Below are 17,773 nucleotides of genomic sequence, written 5' to 3'. Positions count from 1 at the left end.
ACCTCGCCAGTTCCTCAGCTGGTCTTGTTTTCTCAGCCTGGATGACTCTGAGTCCTCATCCTGAATGGATCTCAGCTGAACTGTGCTGCTCCAAAGCCTAAAAGCTTAACCAGCCAAATGCTGCTAGTTTCTGGTCTTCACACCTTATGTAATCTTTATTTTGGGGAACACACAATACTTTGGGGAACACAATACCACCACAGACTAGCAAACGAGCCCCACTGATGAGCTCCAGGTTTAGTGAGACATTGTCTGAAACGTTGATTTCTGATACATGCATACACAAATAAACACTTTTTTAAATAAAGTATTTATGGCCTTGAGGTTAAGTAGTTTTTAGACATTACACACACACACACACACACACACACACACACACACACACACAAAATGATGTACAAAAAGAGGAAATGACTGAGACTATACACCATGGTACAGGGCTTGCCTAACACGTACAAAGCCCTGGGTTCTATGCTCAGCATCGTCAAAAAAGTGGAGGAAGATGATTCAGATCTCTGCCGACAGGTACTGCTAAGAGAAGGAAGGAAGTTCCATATTCAAGAGAAACTGGAAACGTATCTAACAAAGGAGTTGTGTCTCGAATGGATTTCCTTAGTTTGGAAATGAGACTCAGGGCTTTACATGATGCTATTACTAGGGAAGACTGAGTTATGGGTACATAGGATTCCTATATTTATGCCTTTTATGGACACTGGGAATTTTATCAACCACAGTGCTTATTTTCCCACTTTTTTTTTTGTTGTTGTTTTTTTAACTGAGACTCTTAAGCATCTGTAATAGTGATGAGAATAAAGAACAATGGGGCTAGTCTAAAAAGCGTTGTGAGAATATATAAACGCTTCATAGAGAATTATGGTGATATTTTATTTGTACTGAAATGTGATTTTATTTGTATGTTAATAAATAAAGTTGCTTGGGGGTCAGAGCTAATAGCAAGCCATAGCAGAAGCTGGGCAGTGGTGGTGCACACCTTTAATCCCAGCACTTGGGAAGCAGAGCTTGGTGGATTTGTGTGTTCAAGGATACAGCCAGCATGGAGACACACACCTTTAATCTCAATACCAACCATAGAAGACCTGGAGGTCTGTATAGACAAGCAGTGATGAAGAGGTCATGTGGTTAGGTTTACAACCAATGAGAAGGCAGAACAGAACGTCAATAAAAAGGACAGACACACAGGAAGTAGCCTCTTTGCTGAGGGGAAGGACAGCAGCGGCAGAGAGGGTAAGAAAGGTTTTTACCTCTTAGCTATTGCTCTGATCTCTTGGGCTTTTTAACTCTGCAATTGGTTCTGTGTTTCTTATTTAATAAGACTGTTCATCTACAGAGAATTGCATTTCTACATTTTTCTAATAGTCAGGGATACATATAAAAACCCTCATGCAATGAAACAATACTTGACATTTGCTTCTAAGAGCTAAATCTGAAAAAAAAAAAAAAATCTTGCTGAAAACAACTGGGGGATGAGTTTGTATATTACAATGTACCCAGGAGACAGAATACAACTGGGGGATGAGTTTGTATATTACAATGTACCCAGGAGACAGGATACAATGCAGCCATAAAAAGTTAAGCCATAGAAGAATATTTATTGATATGGGAAAATGTTAACAATATACTTCTATATGAAATGTGTAGGATAAAAAACAGTATATATACTTTAATGTCATTTTTATGAAAAGAAAAATACCATATATACAAAATCATGCATAAGAAAAAATAAGAACTGTATACACCATTTATTGTTATCTCTTTAGTGGACTGGATGCGATTACAATTTTCCCAGTATCATTCAACCTGCCCTCCACACAGTAACTGCTTCAACTGATCCGTGATTGGTTTGAACTAATGTCCTTCCAACAGCCTATCCTAAGGTATACAAACATCTCCATCATGCAGCTACTGCTATGCCCAGTAAAGTAGATGCTACTTGCTTTTACATACCAGCATATGAGGAAAATTGTAACTAATATAATATACAAAACACCACAGCGGACACCTGACTATAGAAAGTTATTATCTGGAGAACTAGAAAATTCTCTACATATGATTTTTCTCTATTTTAATAGAGAAAAATATGCTACCATTATTTTGCATTGATGGTAAGAGTGAAATATATAATTTCAGGAGTTAGAACTGAAGAATTTGGGATCTCTCCTCCCTCCTTCAGTGAAGAAGGTTAAGGAGCTCAACCCACAAAATATGGTTAGTAACCTTGTAAAATGAAGAAAACATAACATTTTTTAAGTGAAGGAAATGAGATCAGAGATATAAAAAAAAGTTTTGTCTTCTTTAAACACTAATACACTTTAGACAAAACACCAGGAAAGAAACTCAAAATCAGTGTGCTGGGAAAATTACTCCTTCCTCCTGCAGGATAAATTTTAGTGTTTGTATTGCTTTTCACAGGTCTGAAATGTCAATATTGTGAAATTATCTTTAGCAAATAATGTCTAAGTTTCATAACAGTTAATACATAGGATATACTCAGCATTTCATGGAAACAGAGGTAAGTGTTCCAAATACACACATATAGGTCATCCTATAGTTCTTGATAACTTACAACATTAAATAATGTTGAAAATAAGACTTCTGTCTCAGAACCCACTCTAGTGTAAAGCTGGCTCCTGGATTCCTATTTAAAATACCAAGTGAGGATGTGGAGCTTCCAGGGTTAAAGGTCAGAGAAGAACATCTGCCCACTCTCGGATGCTCCACATTCCAGTGCCATCCCAAGCTTCTTCCTAATTTCTTTCTGGTCCCTTCCTTGGGAGGGGAGTCAAACAAGCCTGTGATCACTTGATGAACTTAGTAATTGCTGGCATATATCTGATAGATAACAGTGTACAAGTTACCTACATCTCAAAGGGACACTCTCTGTCTTTTTCCTTACAAGAAACATGAGGTGAAACATAATTAAATAAATAAAACACTGTTAAAGGGGAGATTTGCCAAGAATTTGTAGGGAAAGAATTTATTTTCCTAATTAAAAGATTTTTCCCTCCATCTCTCAACAAAAATCACAGAACTAAAATACTGTCCAGATACAGATGCAAGTGTGCAAACTAGTCCAGCTCCCCCTGCAAGTGTGCAAACTAAAACTAGTCCAGCTCTCCCCTGCAAGTGTGCAAACTAGTCCAGCTCTCCCCCAGAAAGTGTGCACAAACTAGTCCAGCTCCCCCTGCAAGTGTGCACAAACTAGTCCAGCTCTCCCTGCAAGTGTGCAAACTAGTCCAGCTCTCCCCCTGCAAGTGTGCACAAACTAGTCCAGCTCCCCCTGCAAGTGTGCAAACTAAAACTAGTCCAGCTCTCCCCTGGAAGTGTGCAAACTAGTCCAGCTCTCCCCTGCAAGTGTGCAAACTAGTCCAGCTCTCCCCTGCAAGTGTATACAAACTAGTCCAGCTCCCCCTGCAAGTGTGCAAACTAGTCCAGCTCCCCCTGCAAGTGTGCAGACTAGTCCAGCTCTCCCCTGCAAGTGTGCAAACTAGTCCAGCTCTCCCCTGCAAGTGTGCAGACTAGTCCAGCTCCCCCTGCAAGTGTATACAAACTAGTCCAGCTCCCCCTGCAAGTGTATACAAACTAGTCCAGCTCTCCCCTGCAAGTGTATACAAACTAGTCCAGCTCTCCCCTGCAAGTGTGCAGACTAGTCCAGCTCTCCCCTGCAAGTGTGCAGACTAGTCCAGCTCCCCCTGCAAGTGTGCAGACTAGTCCAGCTCTCCCCTGCAAGTGTGCAGACTAGTCCAGCTCTCCCCTGCAAGTGTGCAGACTCGTCCAGCTCCCCCTGCAAGTGTGCAGACTAGTCCAGCTCCCCCTGCAAGTGTGCAGACTAGTCCAGCTCTCCCCTGCAAGTGTGCAGACTAGTCCAGCTCTCCCCTGCAAGTGTGCAGACTAGTCCAGCTCCCCCTGCAAGTGTGCAAACTAGTCCAGCTCCCCCTGCAAGTGTGCAAACTAGTCCAGCTCCCCCTGCACCTGTGGTGTTCTGCTAGCTCACCTTACTGAAGTGTCCCGTTGGCCACAGCCCAGAGGAGGACACAAGGAAGGCGCTCCCAGGTTGTTCAGAGACACTGTAATGGTACCTCACTACACTTAAGGGATGGAAGGACTCCTGAGACTCAACACTCACTGTTTCATTACAGGAATTAATAAAAGGCAGAGACTAAAAAATCACATTTTGAAATTTCACGAACACCAACTTTCAACAAAAGGAGGACTAACACCTGGGCTAGCAGATATGTGGAACGTCCACTTTGGCACATAGTCACAGATGGATACTCCTGGATTTTCACTTACTATTACTCCATGATGAACACTATAAGATGATAAGTGACAAGCTTGTAAAATCACAAGGAAAGATTCTCCACGACTGCAGTCTTCACTGAGCCCCCACTCTGAGAAGCTGCAGGAGCAATAAAAGCCTGTTCATTTAACGCTGTGAGAATATCTGTCATAAGAAATCAGGCATTTAGTCTTCTGAAGACACATCTTCCCTGCCAAACAAAGGCACTTGACACAAACTGAAATGGACAGTTAGCTCAGGTACAACACCCCGCATCTGCCACCTTCCAAGAGTTATAGGAAACGGTGACTAAGCTCATATCAGTTCCACACAAGCCTGAAACACTTGTGAATAGATCCTAAATTCTCTAGTTTTGGCAAATGATAGAACCAAGGAAGGAAACATAATGCTGGTGTCCATGATGAACTGGCTGACTCGAGCTGTCAAGTGGCCATCTTCGTGTATTCATTAACCACTGTGGAATGTGTACACAATGACTCGAAAATTAATCTTTCATTCAGTTTCAAGTATTAATGTTCACTCCGCTTCTTGTCTTTTTTTACTTTCTTCTTTCCCAAACTCTTAGATGACTCCTCCTGGAAAAGAAATCAGTCAATGCAGCACCTCCACACCTGGGTACAGACAGGACCTCATGGCAACCACACAGGGAGTCGATACAGTGAAGCCTAAGTCCTTCCAAATGCATGAGCACTACCTGAGGCATTCTGGCTTATAGTCTAATATCTCATGACAGGCAAGGCTAGTCAAGAGAAGCATTTTACCTAGGATATTTATGCTTGAAAAATCTCAATATTATTTCATCTCCCTCCATTCTCCCAAGTCTAAATAAACAGCTATGAACATATGTAATGCATAAGCCAAACAAACTCAAAATATAAAGAACACATCCACAGACATATCAGGAAGCACAGATACTATGACACTAATGGAATTTCAGGGGTTGGGGATTTAGCTCAGTGGTAGATAGAGCACTTGCCTAACAAGCACAAGGCCCTGGGTTCAATTCTCAGCCCCCCCACCCCCAAAAAAGAAACTAATGGAATTTCAGGACTTTACAGGTACCTCAAGAACTCTACTCAGTGTGACAGCTCACATCTCTCTGAACCTCAGTTTGAGGGCATGGTTTCCGCTTTTTCTACTTAAACTCTACAGACCAGGCCTATAAAATCAGATATTCCCATCATTCTGACTAAGGCCTAGTCTCCAGCTTTCTAGTTCAATAGCTTTACCAATGCAATGCCCATATTCTCACCCACTCTTTACTTCCCTTTTGTGGTTTCAGTGACAGCAAACTCTACAGTGTAAGAGCTACTTACAGGTGAACTCGTGAAGTTCTTCTCCACCAGTATGTTCCTGGCACAGTTGTTGATATGTTTGAAACGATCAGGTCCCAGCAGAATTCCTCCATACCAACGGGATACCACCACCATGACATTCTTCACATTCAAAATCTGTTATTTTCAGAAGCATAATTACACACAAGTAGATATGCACAAATGTGAGTTTTAAGAATGAAATAACCACTATCTAAAACAGCATGCACTGAGTAAAGCTGCCAACAACCGAGGGAGGGACAGTTAGCACAAAGGGAATTGGGTAAGTCAATACAGTGTTCTACACCCTCAGACTCTGAACTGAGGCCATCGGTCAGAGTGAAGGGGAACCATGAAGCAGGCCCCCCATTCTTACTGACTTCTACCCAGAAAGCTACCTGTAGGCAGCCTTTTACCAGCAACAAAAACAAAGAAACCTGCTCCTGATCACACTTACTGAAGAGATGAAGACCTTCACAAGCAAAGCTGAAACACTCAAGTGCTGCCTTGAAAATGAAGCCACCAGTGTTCCTATCTGACCCCACACCACAGAAAGGTTCTTAAGAGAAAGGCCTAGTTACAAAGCAAACTCCACAAACATGAATAGAGGAAACCAGAGTAACTACCTGAGGAAAAAAATAAAATTAATGGACAATCAATGATCACCAGACAGATGAAGGAAATCCAGCAGAGGAAAGAAAGGATGGGAAAAACTAAGATGGGCCTGGAAAAACTTAAGGCTGAAAACAGTCCAATAAAGGAACTCAAATTAATATATGCAGACAAAATGTAAAAGCTACTTTATTTGTAAAAACTAAACAAGATTCCTAAGAAAAACAGAAATAGAAAACAGGGGGAAAAAAGCTTAATACAGGAGCTGGAGAGATGGCTTGGTTTTTAAGAGTACTTGCTACTCTTTTTTGTTTTGTTTTGTTTTGTTTTTCGAGACAGGGTTTCTCTGTGTAGCTTTGCGCCTTTTTCCTGGAATTCACTCTGTAGCCCAGGCTGGCCTCGAACTCACAGAGATCCGCCTGGCTCTGCCTCTCAAGTGCTGGAATTAAAGGCGTGCACCACCACCGCCCAGCTACTTGCTACTCTTGCAAGCACCCAGATTTGATTCCCAGCACCCACACAGCAGCTCAATCATCTGCAACTTCAGCTCCAGGGGATCCAGCATCATCTCTGGCCTTCTCACAAAAGCAGCACTTTAATAAAAAGGAGAAACCTCTGGGTCCTAGTGTCTCCATGGTGAAGATTGGCTTATGTGGCCAGCCAACCATCTCTGGCCTCTGCAGGCACTGTATGCACATGGTGCACAGACATGATGCATACAAAACATCCACACACATAAAGTAAATAACTGTTTTAGAAAGAGGGAGAAACTTCTAATAAGGAAGAGAATACCGCTTAAGAAAATTAAATGCAAGGTTGTTAAAAATACATAAACTTTGTGCTGGGTGGTAGTGGCACACACACCTTTAATCCCACCACTCAGGAGGCAGAGGCAGGCAGATCATTGTGAGTTCAAGGGCAGCCTGGTCTACAGAGTGAGTTCCAGGACAGTAGTTCTACACAAAGAAACCCTGTCTCAAAAGGAAAAAAAAAAAAAAAAAAAGGCTCATATTTTCTTGACAAAGAGATAAGCAATTTAACTTTCAACAATGAAACATCCTCCATCCACCCATGTTTCAGCATCAAACCAACAGGGAGTTTCACAAAGACAGAAGAGGAGAGAGACAGGGAGCCACTGCCAGGAAACAAGGAACAGTTCCCCAGAGCCTCGGGCATTTCTTCCTGGAAAGCATGGCATTTGGTATTAACTGTCTGCACTGTCCCGGGTCCAGTGGTGACGATTTCTCCTCAACCAAGGTTTATGACCAGTGTCTAACATCATTCAAACTCTTCTTTCTTCCTAAGTGGAGCTCTGGTCTTCCTTGGAAACTCTATGGCTTGTAAGTGCATATTCAGAATTGAGCTCTACACTGACCTCCATGAGGTGAAGAAGACGCCCCCCAGCAGCTGTCTCTCCATCATCCTCACAGTCCTGCAAGAAGGTCTGCTTGTCCTCACAGAATATCCTAAAATACATATGGAGGGCTATACTTGGAAGCATCAAAGTAGAATAAAATATGTCATATAATAAATGTTAGTCCTCAATATTTAATAATCAATATGATCACCTCCAAAATTAGCACATTTATCTTAAAATCCTTCTTCAACTGTCTAGAGCACTCTTATGGTTGGCTGGCCACATAAGCCAATCCTCACCATGGAGACACTAGGACCCAGAGGTTTCTCCTTTTTATTAAAGTGCTGCTTTTGTGAGAAGAATTTACACCTGCAGTTCCCTTCAGTGTGACAGAAAGCCATCCGCTGAGACTGTGCTGCATCACGGCGTTATACAAAAGAATCTGTAAGGTAGATGTAAGAAATAGGCAGGGCACTCCTAGGATACAATGAAAAAACATAAGAGTGCATCTAAGGAGATGAAGGCCACATATGTGAATGCTTCATATTCTTCTTCCTCCATTAGTCCAGCTATCGGGTTTTCAATATACTGCTGCACAAAGTGGCATATAACTGTGACCCCAACACTCAGAAGGTAGAAGCACAATCAGTTTAACACCCAACAAAGCAAGTTGGAGGCCAGCCTAGGCTTCGTGAGGCCTTACCCAAAAATAAAATAAAATAAATAAGCAAACAAAAAAGAATACATTAAATTTCTATCAAGATACTGTTCAGGGGGCACATACTCATACACATAAATAAATTCTTCTTTTTTTTAGATGTGAATCTACTAATAGGAAAAACTTCCTTATGCAAACTGAATCTTCTGAATTTGAAGTTGGGCTAACCTGTATTTTATAAACATTCAACTAAAATTTAAACTTACACCAACTCCAAATATCTATATTCTTTTTTACTTCAGAACTACATCTTTAAGTCTTATTATTTTTTTATATTTTAAAATGTTTTTATGACTTCATTTGCAAATCAGCAAACATTTGCAGTCAAAACCTCAAAGCATGCTATAAAAGCACTCTTAACTCATTATTTATAGGAGAATAAATTGGTGTAAAAATAGCCTTTGGGAAAATTTGAAATACATATCAACTTTTAAAAGTATTTGTATTTTTTTATAATTCTACTGTAAAAATATGTTCTTCCTTTTAACTGTATCTGCATTTCACTTTTAAAAAGAAGGTGAGGATCTGGTAGATATGCTCCTCATCAGCTCAGTAATAAGAGCTTTATGCACAAGCATGAGGAGCTCAGTCTGAATTCTTGGGACCCACGTGAAAAGCTGGTGTGGCCATGTGTGCCTGTGACCCAGCACTGAGGGTTACAGGGCAAAGACTAGGGGAAGCTGAGGGTGTACTGGCCAGTGAGCTCCAGGCTCAGCAAGAGACCTGTCTCAAGAAGTGGACAGCAATAGAGGACAAGCCCCAACACACAGGAAAGCATCCCCCACACATGTGCATGTGTGCACACAAATATGAGCCAACTGAATCAACTCCGAAGAAATAATCTAATTCATGGGTAGAAATGTCTGCCAGACTCCTTTACAACAGCGGAAATGTGAAAAAGTGCACTGAAAAAGAAACCCAAAATAAATCGAGGTGTGGAACCTCAGTCAAATATTGTAAGACACTGAAACAGGTTTTAATCAAGTAAATACAGACAATATTTTTATTAAATTAAAAAATAGGACCCAGTTAAAGTACTGAAAAGAGTGAACTTCTCAGAAAAGACAACACACACAATGTACTAGCAACTGTAGTTAGCAGGAGCCAATGCTTCCGGCTGCGCTTCTCTCTTCCTGCAGTGTTATTTCACAGGTCTACTATTACAGTAAAACAGTCCTGTTTTAAACTCATGCACCATTTCCCCAGCACTGTTTATGAATTACACAGTCACTCACCTATAGGCATAGATATTGTGGGTGGCACTGGCTATTTTCTTATTCTCATACAATTTCGCAAGAACCATTTTCACCTTTAAAAAAGGCAGTAGTATAAATAAACAAATATGACTTTTATTTGCTCTGTAAATGCTAGAAAAGTAGAATTAAAGTGATTTGATATACATCTTATACTAAAACATTCACTTAAAGAATCCAGTAAGCTCTGAAGTGACCTAATAGGGCAGACACTTTCTGAGCACTAATTACCAGCAGATGTTTAGTCTGTATGTCTAAGGCATAATAAATGAAAATGTGTTCCCCGTGTAGAGAACTTTTCATGTAAATGCAAGCATTTCCAGAAACTAGCTCTGACGTTCCTGACTGTGCCCACTCTATGACAGGTGTACAGCACCTGTGTGCTCCCAATGTTACAAAAATCACAACTGTCTCTAGGAACCAAGCACACTTCACAGGGGAGTTCTAACCCGGCTCTTGTAAGTGGCAGTTCTCCTGCATCAAAATGCAAGGGAGAGGAAGAGACACGAAGAAGAAATTCACACAGAGGGTAAATGCAAGGAATAGGAGGTTAGATGAATAACTAAATAATAATTTTTAAAAAACCTCCCATTCAAAACAGAATTTCAAATCAACAACAGACACATTTCAATATAAATATAAAATACATAAATATAAGTAGGTCCCATCATGTCTACTTGAGACTCAGCTTTAAGGGTGTCTGTATTTCCTTTGTCAGCCCTATAAGGAATAAGAAGAGAAGCTGAAGAAATGCTGCATGCTGCACCTTAAGAACATGAAGAAGGCTGGGCAGCAGTGGGTGGTACTTGGGAGGCAGAGCCAGGCCGATCTCTGTGAGTTCGAGGCCAGCCTGGTCTACAGAGCAAGATTCAGGACAGGCACCAAAACTACACAGAGAAATCTTGTCTTGGAGAAAAAAGAACATGAAGAAGATACAAGACTCACCTTAACGGTAAATTAGGAAATGAACACAAATGGTTTTGTGTAAAGAATTTAGGTTTTTTTCCCTTGCAATGAAAATCAGGTTCTGTGAGAAGGAGACTGGGTGGAAAAGAGAGTGAGATATGGTCAGATTCTATAAACTCAAGAGAAATAGTGGGGAAAACCTGAGATGAACTCAGAGAAACCAAGTTTAATCTGCGGTCACCAGCCACCACTTTCAAGTTCTCAGACTCTGGATCAATACAGCAAAGCAGACAATCATCTTAGAGATTATTTCAGTTCTCACACTGTCTAAGGGTCTGTGAACAAGAAGAGAAAGAGGGCTCAGGATGGAAAATTCAGAAGAGAGTTTTGAAGCAGGACCTTGGAGGAGTATGTGCAAAGGGCAAGGAGAGAATGGACCTCAAAAGAAAAGGTCAGTCAGCTGAATAGGAAAGCAGTCCTCCTGAGCACACATCTATGAAGAAGAAGTCCTCTCCCAGGTCCTGAGAGTAAAGTCCTTGTGAAAGGAAGTCTATTCCTAAGAGGCAAGGCTTCAGAGGCTCTTAGAGAGCTGGGGGTGTAGAGCCCTTGCCCAGATGTATAAGGTTCTGGCTCTGATTCCCAGGACTGCAAAGAAAAGAAGGGATGGAGGACGGGGTGGAGGTTAGAGTAGAAACAGAGTCCAAAGGAAAGAGATAAAGCCCTGAAGTATGAACAGTGGCACTTTCCTTGTTGCTATTTAACTGTATATGTAGCACTGGAACCACCTTGTACATCAATACAGAATTTCTGCTAGATCACAGCAATAGACAGATCCTGCTGGAAAGACATAAGAGAGTCAAGGACCTACAAACAGTGGTTTTGAAGAATGAGTTGCCATTTGCATCCTTTGGTAGGCATAAAGTCAACTAACACCAAGAAACAACATGTGGAAGACTGGACTTGGCATGTGGACCCAAATGCCCTCCCTCATCAGGAAACAGTAGAATGGACTCAGCTTCGTATATTCAGTAGAACAAATCATTCTTTCTGATCAGCTGATAAGTACGATTTTCTATAGTAACACACGTTTTTCTTAAAGATTCATTGACAAATAGGATCCAACCAGAGTTTAAATTCAACCCTAATATTGTAGCTCAGTGGTAGAATGCTTGTCTAGAACCAACATGAGCTAGTTTAATCCTCAAAAAAGCAAAGTTTACACACAATTTTAAAAGCAGAAACAAGCAAATCTCTCATGCTCACAGGAATGTGAGAGTGGGGAAGCAAATAAATGATGTCTATATCATGTGAAACCATAAGAGTGAGATGGAAACATCTCCTAGAACCACACTGATGGAAAGGGTCAAGATGTAAGATACAGTCACGCACCTGCTTAGGACACACTACGGGGGCCACATGGGCCTGAAAAGTGCTCCTTCGGTCTGTGATAGGAACGCCATGGTCAACTGGAGGCAGCTCTTCTATTTCTATAAAGCCAAAGAATTCATTTTCCTTTTTTTAAAAAGAAAATCGGCAATAAAGGAAAAGAACTGGGATATAAATAATATTATATGGAAATGTTAATCAAAAGCAGCATGAATAATTACCTACCAAAACTAAACTTTAAGTAAAAGTTTGTAAATGTATTGTATGTCAGAGAAATAATTTCCACCTGCCATTGCCACTCAGTGAAAGTGCTACCAAGCCAGGACTGACTTACCCATGGGCTGCTGTTGCACGTTAGCTGGTGCAGCCTCTAGCTGGTAAGAGAGTGAAGGGCCACTCAGACCAATGACTGACAGATACTCACACACAACGTGTCTCTCCATACAGGCCAACATCTGCAGTGGAAAAGCTCTGACTGGCTTTATAGTGTGTGCTGTAATATACCGTTAATATAATATAATACAATATGGTATAATATAATGTAACATCTCCTAATAAAACTGCTCCTACTTCACATACCAGAATTCAACACAATAGTATTGCATCCAGTCAGTACTCCACAGAAGTGCAGTCATTTCCAGTTGTTCTGCCTTCCCAACAGCTTACAAATCACTATAACTTAACTATGGTAAAGAACCTGCCTGTCTTGGCTGCTGCTAACCAAAAGGCTAACAGGAAAGGAATACAGTTCAACATCTGCAGGCGAGCGAGCAAGCACTCCCTCACACATCAGCATTTGCTGTTTCTAGGCCTCCCAAAGAGCAGTATCACCTGATCTCCTCCAGAGGAACTAGTTAGAAACACTGTACCTGGTACATGTTCACTGATGTTGAAGTCCACTGTTTTAACTGCATTTGCTGGCTGATGTTCTACAATGAGGTCATCTTCACATTCAACATCCTCCTCTTCAGTTTTTTTCTTTACATCTGGGCCTATATGAATATGAGACGTTATGATTGAGCCATAAAGCAAATAAGAAATTACACGTACAAAATATGTGTGTGTATGTATACATACCCTTTGTTTTAGTGGGCTGTTGTTTTGGTAGTGCTAGGGATCAAACTCAGGGCCTTGTAATGTTAGGTATATATTGCACCACTAAGTTACATTCCCAGTCCAAAAAACAATTTTAAAGAAAAGCACCCAAACAAAATTCCTAAAATAAAATTTTAAAGTACTTTTCACCACAAAACAATAACTTCAAAATTTGAAGAGCCAAGGTTATGGAGGTGAAGGTCACTGCTGAAATTTGGAGAGCCAAGGTTACGGAGGTGAAGGTCACTGCTGAAGTAAGTTTAATTTTGCTCAGAGTTGAATGACTCCAAATGTTCTGGAGTTCAAAATTTCCGCTGGTAACACACTCAATTGCGACAGCTATTCTAACTCTATAAGACAAGCTGGCAAAATTCTCTTTGAGAATTTCTAGAGATTTATTCTTTCTCATACACACTCTGAATTCTATAAAATCAGAACATGGATCCAAAAGTCAAAGAAAACACTTTAAAAATGCTACAGGGATTAGTGTCTTTATGCCACTGTCTCTCCACTCCTCTTTGATTTTTAACAAAGCAGTAAAAATATTTGCTTCTATAGAAAAATGGTAAAAGTGATCTGAAACCCCACATCCTGCTATCAACTTTAAAGATCCAACATAATTAGTTCTCTATAAACAACTTTCTTTTAAAAGTCCTAAATAAGCTACGGTTCTCTATAATTCTTTCCCCTAACACTGAAAACAATGTCACCTGTGGTGACATTACAAAGTAGTTCAGAAGAAGCACCAGGCTAACTGGGAAAGGGAAAGGGAAAGGGGGAGGGGGAGGGGGAGGGGGAGGGGGGGGAGGGAGGGGGGAGGGGAGGGGAGGGGAAGGGAAGGGAAGGGAAGGGAAGGGAAGGGAAGGGAAGGGAAGGGAAGGGAAGGGAAGGGAAGGGAAGGGAAGGGAAGGAAGGGAAGGGAAGGAAAGGAAAGGAAAGGAAAGGAAAGGAAAGGGAAGGAAAGGAAAGGAAAGGAAAGGAAAGGAAAGGAAAGGAAAAAGGAGAGACAAAAGGAAAAGGAAAGGAGGAGAGGGGAGGAGAGGGGAGGGGAGGGAAGGGAAGGGAGAGATGGAAAAAAACCACACACTTCAATCAGAGCATTCATATGAAAATTTAACTACTCCAAATTAGAAGACAGAAAGTTATCATTCAGTCTTACCTGGCTCTGTTATCTGGGATTTCTGTATCAGAACATCTCTTATTTTCTCCACCCACAGGTAAAGAATACTTTCACCAATATTCTGTCTAAATAAAATCCAGGGATAAAATTCATTGTTTCAAAAATGTTACCTTCTCAAATTCAAAAAAAAAAATTATTTACAATTATAACCCCAAGTCAATATAATAAAATCTAACCATGTCTTCCCAAATATATAATACATAAAATTTACCAACACTTACGTCTGAGTAACATATATTGTGTATATCAACATTAAAGATTTCAAATGGCTCCAAAATGAATAGATTTACTTAAAACTTAAATTAAGGAGGTCAACTGCATCCAAAGAAAGGAAAGAAAATGTCTAAATCTGAACTACACAAATAAGATAGGTGTCAACATGATTTGTTTCTATCCGTGTGTGGTTTTGGGATTCATGTCCAATCATCACTACCCTTTTCAACTCTCTGAACAAGTTAAACTACTTGTTTGACCCACAGATCCTTCAACAGGCATATACAGAGTATATCGGGACTCTCTCAGGAATTTAAGAGATCTATCTAAAAGACATGTAACTCAACAGTTTTATATCCATAACACGTTTTCTGACAAACTAGCCTACTGAGTCATTGATTCATTTTGGTTTCAAATGTTTGGCTGCCTCAAATAATTAAATTCATCTCAAATCACTGAAAAAAAGAATGTGTTTTGAGTTCTGAAGTGAAATGATAGGACATCAATAAAATAAGGGCCAAGCATCTCGTGCTTAGGGAGTGATGTGTTAGCTCTGGTGTGTGTTTAAAGAAGTGTCCAAACTGTGTCACAGCAGCACCATACTGCTTTTCCTTTCAAATCCCTCAGAACCATTATCCCTCTCTACTGCCCTCATCAGCACCCACCAAAAGAAACTCTCAAAACAAGCACTTTTCAAACATTTCCAGACCGTCAAACCCACCCATCCCATTGGTACATATCTCCTGGAACTAAAACGGTCTTTGCTGAATCTCTTTGCAAGCTTCATTTGTAGAAAGCAGAGACATCAACTGGAAAGGTTTCTAAAGACAGAATTTCTTTAAAAGATGTTTACTCCTCTCTTCTCTGGACAATGCAAGTCCCAATGTATTAAGTGTACACCAGGTCCAAAGGACATTATATACACCAACACCTTAGAACTGTCCAAAGATAGTGTCATGATTTCCCCATTATGAAGAGGAGAACACAGAGATCAGTTAGCTTGCTCAACAGCTTTGCCAGCAGGTAAAAAGGCCTAAGCTGGAAAAGGATTGAGAATTGAGGTGAAAAGCTCAAGTCAACTGCATTCTGTTCCCTATCAAACAGCTCATGACAAGGACACTTCAATAGTCTATGGGATGGATTTGTGTACAATCTACATGCACACACTGCTAAAGGCTTGTCTGTCCTGGGTGAATCTTCAATCTAGGAGGCTTGGGAGAAACACAAGACTCAATGATATTGGTGCATGGGAGTCCTCCCTCTTTTAGAGCCTCCAGTATACAGACTACACTGCATGAGGTCCTGGGGCTATGGTAGGCAGCAGGATAATGTCAACCCTTTCTCAGTGTTGGTAACCATTTCTATACAAGAACACAGCTTTATATAGAGTTCTATCTCCCACTCTTATTCTACTGAATTCCATATCACCATCACCCTAGTGATTTTAATACTAACCTATACTGAACACCTACTATACATAAGAAGTGCCAAAATGCTTATTACCCCAATCAGCACTCACTAGCCCCTTTGAAACTGGAAATTGTCCCTTCATAAATACGAATTTACATTCTGATTTTGTTCTTTAAGACAAGATCTTAATGTAGGTAGCCCAAGCGAGTCTATCTGTCTACTCACCATGCAGCCCAGGCTACCTTGAATCCATGTTCTTCCTATCTCAGTCTCTGCACTGGGCTTACAGACTAGGCTCACTACATCTGACTCCTCATTCAACATTTGAAAAATAATACCTTGGAAGAATTTCTAAAATTCAGCCTTCAGTTCAGATGTCTTCTCCTCGCCATGGCTTCCCATGAAGGCACAGGCCAGAGCACCACTGAGCTTCATGCACTGCTCTTTCTGTCTCCACTAGCATTAGCAAGGCTGCTGCTTGAGAAGCCAGTGCAAAGAGGCACTGTGGCTATGAGGCTTTCTGGGTCAAGTAGAAATCATTCTCTACCACAGACCCCCCCAAAAGTCTACCACTAAAGTACAAAAATGTTTGTAGTAGAAGTAGTACACTGTATTTGTTTTCTCACAACAAGAATTTATTTCTATCTTTTAACTATCCACTAGGAGTGTGACTTATTTAAAAAACAAAACAAAACAAAAAAAGCAAAAACTGGTCTTCCAACTTTTGCCATTCATTGCTGTGATGAAAGCCTTTATAGAATCAGAAGCTAGTTACACTGAGCAAAGCTGAAAGCCTTGCTCCAAAATACCTGCATCTTCCTTTTTGTTTATACTCTCTGGCTCACAGTAGGAAATGCTGCTTTCCCAAACACTTGTATCATCAGAGCTCCAAAGCAACAGGGCTGACAATGCCAGATGGGAATCTCCAAAACTGACCTGAAATAAACCTATTCTCTGTAAGTTATCTCAAGAGTTTTGTTTAAATGGTGCAAGGCTAACAAACCACCACTGTGTGAAATAAAGTATATTACATGGATGTCATTTAATCCTTACAATGATACTCTACTCATACTATCAGTATGAAAATAAACACAAAGAATTATGCTATCCAAAAGCTGATTCCAGAAGCTTGACCAAAACAGCCTTAACACAGCCTAACAGGCTGCTGATGTTATGAGGTACACATTTATCCTCAAGTTTGTGCGTGCGTTGCTGAGGGTCAAGCCTAGGACCTCATTCATCTTGATTTGTGTGTTTGTGATGCTGGGGATGAAACCCAGTACCTCACACATGCTAGGCAGGAGCACTAGCACTGAAATACTTCCTGTGCCTCGCCATTATAATTTGCTTTGTTTTATTTGTCTACATCTTTTGTTTTTGTTTTGAGGCAGGTTTTTTTTTTGTTTTTGTTTTTTTTTTTGGTTTTTTGAGATAGGGTTTCTCTGTGTAGCTTTGCACCTTTCCTGGAACTCACTTGGTAGACCAGGCTGGCCTTGAACTCACAGAGATTCCCCCTGGCTCTGCCTTCTGAGTGCTGGAATTAAAGGCATGTGCCACCACCACCCGGCTTTGAGGCAGTCTTATTGTGGAGCCCTGATTGTCCTGGAACTCAAGACATAGCTGGGTTGACCCTGAACTCACAATGATTTATCTGCTTCTGCCTCCCAAGTGCTGGGATCAAAGGTGTGTAACATCTGTCTTCATTTTTAAATCCCAAATTCCTAGCAGAGAGGCAGTATACAGAAAATAAAAAATGTTTACCAAAAGATTCTTTCTCTCTTACCTGTACACATAAGTGGCCACTAATCATAGTTTATCTTCTTATGTAGGCAAATATTAAATTTAGCATTCAAAATGCTCTAGATATATAAAACTCAATAGTATCATATTTTGAAAATATAAGCATTAAAAATTATGTTGATAGATTTATATCTGATTTTTAAAGTTAGTAATACTTTTTCATTTATTTCCAGTCATGACTGGAAATATATAAAATCATTAAAAGTTGTCAC

The 17,773-nt window shown here is 40.5% G+C and overlaps 1 protein-coding gene across 4 annotated transcripts in view; it reads right to left on the bottom strand.

The window, feature by feature from the left end:
• Positions 1 to 1,593: 1,593 nt before the first annotated feature.
• Impact (impact RWD domain protein) overlaps positions 1,594 to 17,773 on the bottom strand; it is a 23,991-nt gene continuing 7,811 nt past the window's right edge. For 3 of the 4 annotated variants that reach the window (XM_036204922.1, XM_036204921.1, XM_036204924.1), the window contains 7 exons: positions 14,118 to 14,203; positions 12,733 to 12,855; positions 11,867 to 11,964; positions 9,554 to 9,627; positions 7,619 to 7,709; positions 5,635 to 5,769; positions 1,594 to 4,893 (listed from right to left, as the gene is read on the bottom strand). In XM_036204922.1, the coding sequence (XP_036060815.1) occupies positions 4,828 to 4,893; positions 5,635 to 5,769; positions 7,619 to 7,709; positions 9,554 to 9,627; positions 11,867 to 11,964; positions 12,733 to 12,855; positions 14,118 to 14,203 (673 nt within the window). In that variant the 3' untranslated portion in view covers positions 1,594 to 4,827. The remainder of the gene's footprint in view (positions 4,894 to 5,634; positions 5,770 to 7,618; positions 7,710 to 9,553; positions 9,628 to 11,866; positions 11,965 to 12,732; positions 12,856 to 14,117; positions 14,204 to 17,773) is intronic. The other variant, XM_036204923.1, reaches the window with a different exon arrangement.

The sequence above is a fragment of the Onychomys torridus genome, chromosome 13 (genome assembly GCF_903995425.1).
Source record: "Onychomys torridus chromosome 13, mOncTor1.1, whole genome shotgun sequence".
Taxonomy (NCBI): domain Eukaryota; kingdom Metazoa; phylum Chordata; class Mammalia; order Rodentia; family Cricetidae; genus Onychomys; species Onychomys torridus.
The sequence above is the reverse complement of the archived record's forward strand: the minus strand, read 5'-3'. Positions and strand labels throughout refer to the sequence as shown.